Source organism: Arachis ipaensis, chromosome B8 (genome assembly GCF_059453495.1).
Source record: "Arachis ipaensis isolate K30076 ecotype BB chromosome B8, ASM5945349v1, whole genome shotgun sequence".
NCBI classification, from domain to species: domain Eukaryota; kingdom Viridiplantae; phylum Streptophyta; class Magnoliopsida; order Fabales; family Fabaceae; genus Arachis; species Arachis ipaensis.
Window position 1 is genome coordinate 1,998,667 of NC_142443.1, and position 4,532 is coordinate 2,003,198.

The 4,532-nt window shown below is 33.7% G+C and overlaps 1 protein-coding gene across 1 annotated transcript; it reads right to left on the reverse strand.

Annotated features, from left to right (window-relative positions):
* Window positions 1-309: 309 nt before the first annotated feature.
* LOC107613573 (Survival protein SurE-like phosphatase/nucleotidase) lies at window positions 310-3,505 on the reverse strand. Its single transcript, XM_088497049.1, has 10 exons — window positions 2,847-3,505; window positions 2,588-2,682; window positions 2,394-2,461; window positions 2,251-2,294; window positions 2,024-2,101; window positions 1,786-1,939; window positions 1,462-1,614; window positions 1,247-1,357; window positions 888-953; window positions 310-803 (listed from the first exon to the last, which is right to left on the reverse strand). The coding sequence occupies exons 1-10, from the start codon at window positions 3,110-3,112 to the stop codon at window positions 705-707; spliced, it is 1,134 nt and encodes a 377-aa protein (XP_088353175.1). The 5' UTR covers window positions 3,113-3,505; the 3' UTR covers window positions 310-704.
* Window positions 3,506-4,532: the final 1,027 nt, after the last annotated feature.

Here is a 4,532-nt window from a genome sequence, read left to right on the forward strand (position 1 = left end):
TGATACAAACATCACCCATCCTTCCAAGTTCCAAATTGTGCCTTGTCAGTGTTGATTTACACTATTTGGGATTTTTTATAGTCATGCTTTCTCATCATATTTGGCATCATGAATTAAACTCAATTTTGTAGAGCTGCATCTATTGAATATATTTGAATATATACAAAATCACTAACGAAGGCTTCAAAAGTGGTTACACTATAGAAATATATAAAATCACAAACAAAATCCATTTCAAAATTAATTTTTCTTTTAACATAAATAATATACACTAGTACACCTTGAATATGAGAAAGAACAGAACACATACTAAGAAATCATCAACTCCAAAGCTTAACTATCTTCAAATGAAGATACAAGTGGAAAATTACAAGTGCTCCATTGTTTTGCTAATAATTGGCATTACAAACATTCCAAATGGCATTTTTCTAAAATATGCCCAAGTGATTACAAGAAGCATTTGCTTCGCCTCAGAAATAAACTAAGTAACCAAAGCAAGTGAAACAATGAAGAGAACCAAAATTAAAATGTCAAAACCGGAATAAGAAAAAAAAATATTAAAATTGAAACAGAGAATGAAATGAAATCAACTATTTAATTGGTGTGACTAACGCTTCTGCTCCATCTTTGATTTATGCAAGAAAAAAGGAAAAGAAAGAATCATCATAAATCTCAAATGTACACAATCATACTCAACTCTCCATCTATTGTTCAGCAGGAATGGCAGCAGAAATCCAATCAGAAGCTGCCATTTGAATATCACTCTCGATGGGAGTCGAAAGAGACAGCGGCGTCACTGCGACCTGCTCCCCGCCAAATCACACACAAAAGAATTAGTTGAGAATAACAAATTACTGCTGCTTAAGTAATTCAATATTGCAACTTACGTATCCACTTTCAAGTGCTCCGTAATCCATATCTTCATCTATATCTTCCTGCTGCTTTTCCTGAAACTGAATATGCAAGAAGAGCTTAAGTAAGTTCACTTAAAGAAAATATTAAAAATCATTTAAATGCTATTCAAAACCTGCAATCTAAATCATATGTGATTTGATGTGTCAGAGGTAACCTTTGTGAACAACTTTAAGTTTTTAGTTTTTACGATAACCTCTTTGGTACAAAATGCTATCTTTTCTTATTGGAAAAAAAAAAAAAACAGATTAACTTAATATTAACAGGGTTCACACATGATCCTCATGCCAGAATACTAAACGAAGATTGTTTTTCTTCTCTTTTTCTTTTTTACCTCTAGTCTGAAGTACTTCTTCACTCTGTTGGAATCGGATTTTCCTGAAGCTCCAACTGATTCAATAACCTCCAAGTTCTTTTTCTGTGTAGCCAGTCGACGAGCTGCGCCCTGAAGAAGACAAAGATGAGGAAGATTCGAATTAGATGCATGGGAATCATTTGGGGATTACATAAAGCATAAACATAATTTCTTTGAGCAAGTGGATCACTTACAGCTGCAGAGGCATCCCGTCCAAGCTGTGCAAACTGAAGGCCAAGGCCACCTTGTTGATTGGCCATGAAATGACCAGTTGGATAGCGGCTAGCTGACACAGCTAGCCAGCTTGGCGTGGATCTCCACATACTTTGCTTGGTTAATTTGAAGCCCTAAAAAGAAAAGGATAACACTGCATTCATATAAACAATTTTCCCAGAGAAAGAAACGAGTATAGAATATCAAACTTCAAGCATACTAGAATTTTGAACAATCAATTTTCCCAATAACTAAGCACTTATATAATGCAGCAAAGCATTTGAAAATATAGAAATTTTGCACACCTTGTTCTTTGAAGGTGATGTGGGAATTTCTATATTCAAAAAGCAGCTTTTGGGAAAAGTTCCCTTCTCAACATCCCTGATAGCTGCATTTATCAAAGGTAAACAGACTTCAGCTGCATCCTTGAAATCAGTTTCTTGACTTTCATCCTTCTTCCTACAACAGGATGATACCAATTCATAATGTCCAGCAAGAAGGCACAGTTAAAACTGGATATAAATAAACAATCATAAACTTTACCAGTTTAATGATATGGACAAAGCCGGTACACCAGATAATAATGCCTCTCTAGCTCCAGCAACAACACCTGAGTAGAACCTGGTGAATTTTCATGAGATGAGCATTGGTCTACACACAGGGGCTACAAACACCACTTTCAAATGAAACTCGGAATTTAGCAGCTATATGCGATATGTTAGATTTACAATGATTACATATTCATCTCTAACCATAAGTGAACAACTTACATGTGATGACCACAGCTGGATCCCTGGTTAATCCCACTAATAACCTGAAATGTAAATCATATATATCATAATCCACAATCCTCAGCATTGGATGTGAGAACAAATGCACAGTTAAAGTTTAATTGTATGATACAAATACTCACCAGCATTGGCTTTGACCATGAAAACAGTGCCCCAGATAATGCTAGTGACACACAATCCACAGGAGTTCCTGAATTTAGAAAACAAGCAATTTCTGTTAAAAATGATGCTAACGATACAAAAATCAATACACAGAAAAATTTCATGAATTTCCATCAAATTGACACCAGATTAAGGGATATAATTGAAGTGTTACCTGAAATCTCAAATGCAGAGGCACCACTAACTTTAGCAGAACAAGCTTCCACAGTTTCTTTGAAAGTAACAGAGTGCCCAGAAACCGATTTGTCCCTAAAGCAACCATTTTACGAACTAACAAAATTACAAAACACATCACAATATTCAATAACAACACCCACATCAATTATTAAAAAAAAAATCCGAACTTTGAAAAGAACCAGGCACCCCACAAATCGGTAACAGGAAAAATCAAAGTGAAGGAGAAAAAGACCCACGATTGAGGAACACAGATATGGACATTGTAGAGGCCTTGACGAACTAGGGCTTCGACGAGGTGAGTGAGGCCAGGGGACTCAACACCATCGCTGTTGGTAACCAACAAAATGGGCTTGGAAGGATCGAATTCAGGTTCGGGATTCTCATCGGTAGAAGAAGCGGGTTCGGGTGGGTCCTCATTGTCCTTGGATCCTTGTTCTTGGGAACCTTTTCTGTTTTGAAGTGCTTCTTGGAGGTTGGAGACGAGGCCAGGGGGCATCATCATCTTGGGCGAATGAATTTGAAGATTCGTTGAAACAGGAAGTGAGAAATGACGGGAAATTTGGGGAATTTGGAAGATTCAAAAAACCCTAATAAGGATGGGAGAAAGGGGAAAAGAACGAAAAAGAAAGAGAAAGGAGAAGGTGCGATAAAGCGCTGAGAATGGGAAAAGTGAAGAAAGAAAATAAATTTGGATAGAAAACAAAGAAAGAAAGAAAGAAAGACCGGTTCTCCCGGCGATTACGTGGAAACTGTACACAAAGAAAAGTTGTTTGCTTTCAGAATTGGAAAGAGGGTTCTTCAATTTAATAACTAACAACAAACGGATCTAACTGAAGCTCAATCATTTAATTCCTTACAATCTCCCAAAGCTTCGGTTTTTACTTCTTAATTGTTTAATTTTTTAGTTAATTAACCCTAATTAAATTTGAGTAAAGAAGTGTTGTTGACTCACTCAAACTAATTACGCGCACTAATTGATTATTTGTTTATTATTATTAGTTTATTACTGTAACTTTCAGTATTTTGCCGTGGGTATTCTTGTTATTGTTGTGGAAGGTTCAAACTTCAAACAACCAATGATTATACTCATGGAAAATTTATTTGATGACGCCAATCATGCACTTTTTTGTGCACAAAAGTTCAAACTTAAGACTAATCAATTAACTAAAATGAAAAGCTAATACCCCAACAAATATATGCCAGGTTGTAGAGATAGTAATTATAATTAATTATTCCAAGGTATTAGGTTGTGTTTTAATTATTCATTTAACAAAAGATTAACAAATTAGAGCAAGGGCTTAATTCATAACTTTTTTTTTCTTATGAACTTTATATTTTTATTGTTTATGCCATTTACAACCTTTCAAAAAAGATGTGCATGCCACGTAGTCAGATATCATTTTGATGATGAAAATTTTACATACAATTTTACATGAAGTTGATAATTAAAAATTATTATATAATAATTTAATTAAATTTATTAAATAACAACTATTTTTATAGCTTAAATAATGACCTAAAAAATAGATTAGAATAGAAACCAAAAAAATATAAAAAAAAATTATTCAAAAATAAAAAATTATATTTTATTTTCTAAAATAAAATTTAAAATTAAATGAATTCAAATTATCGTGTTTTAACCTTTTAATTAATATAATGTCGGTCAGGTAAGTTTTAGTATAATGAGACAGCACATTATGACTGGCATAACTCAACTGCTTTTGCTGAGGTATAAAACTCCATTCCTAACTTCTGTCGTAAAAAAACATTTAATAATACCTAACATTAATGCATCATCAATATCCCAACCCATCTAGCAATTTCTTACTTTTGTATATATCTATAATATCTATAGATCTATAGATATATAACGAGAATGCAACTTCGTACCCAACATTTTCCTTTTTAATTTAATTTTCTAT

What these genes read in the sequence shown, in the direction of transcription:
- LOC107613573 (XM_088497049.1), bottom strand. Translation starts at nt 3,112, where the DNA reads ATGATGATGCCCCCTGGCCTCGTCTCCAACCTCCAAGAAGCACTTCAA. An exon ending in CTCTGCATTTGAGATTTCAG is followed by an intron (nt 2,462 to 2,587) that starts GTAACACTTCAA and finishes TTCTAAATTCAG; the next exon opens with GAACTCCTGTGGATTGTGTG. An exon ending in CATGGTCAAAGCCAATGCTG is followed by an intron (nt 2,295 to 2,393) that starts GTGAGTATTTGT and finishes TTTACATTTCAG; the next exon opens with GTTATTAGTGGGATTAACCA.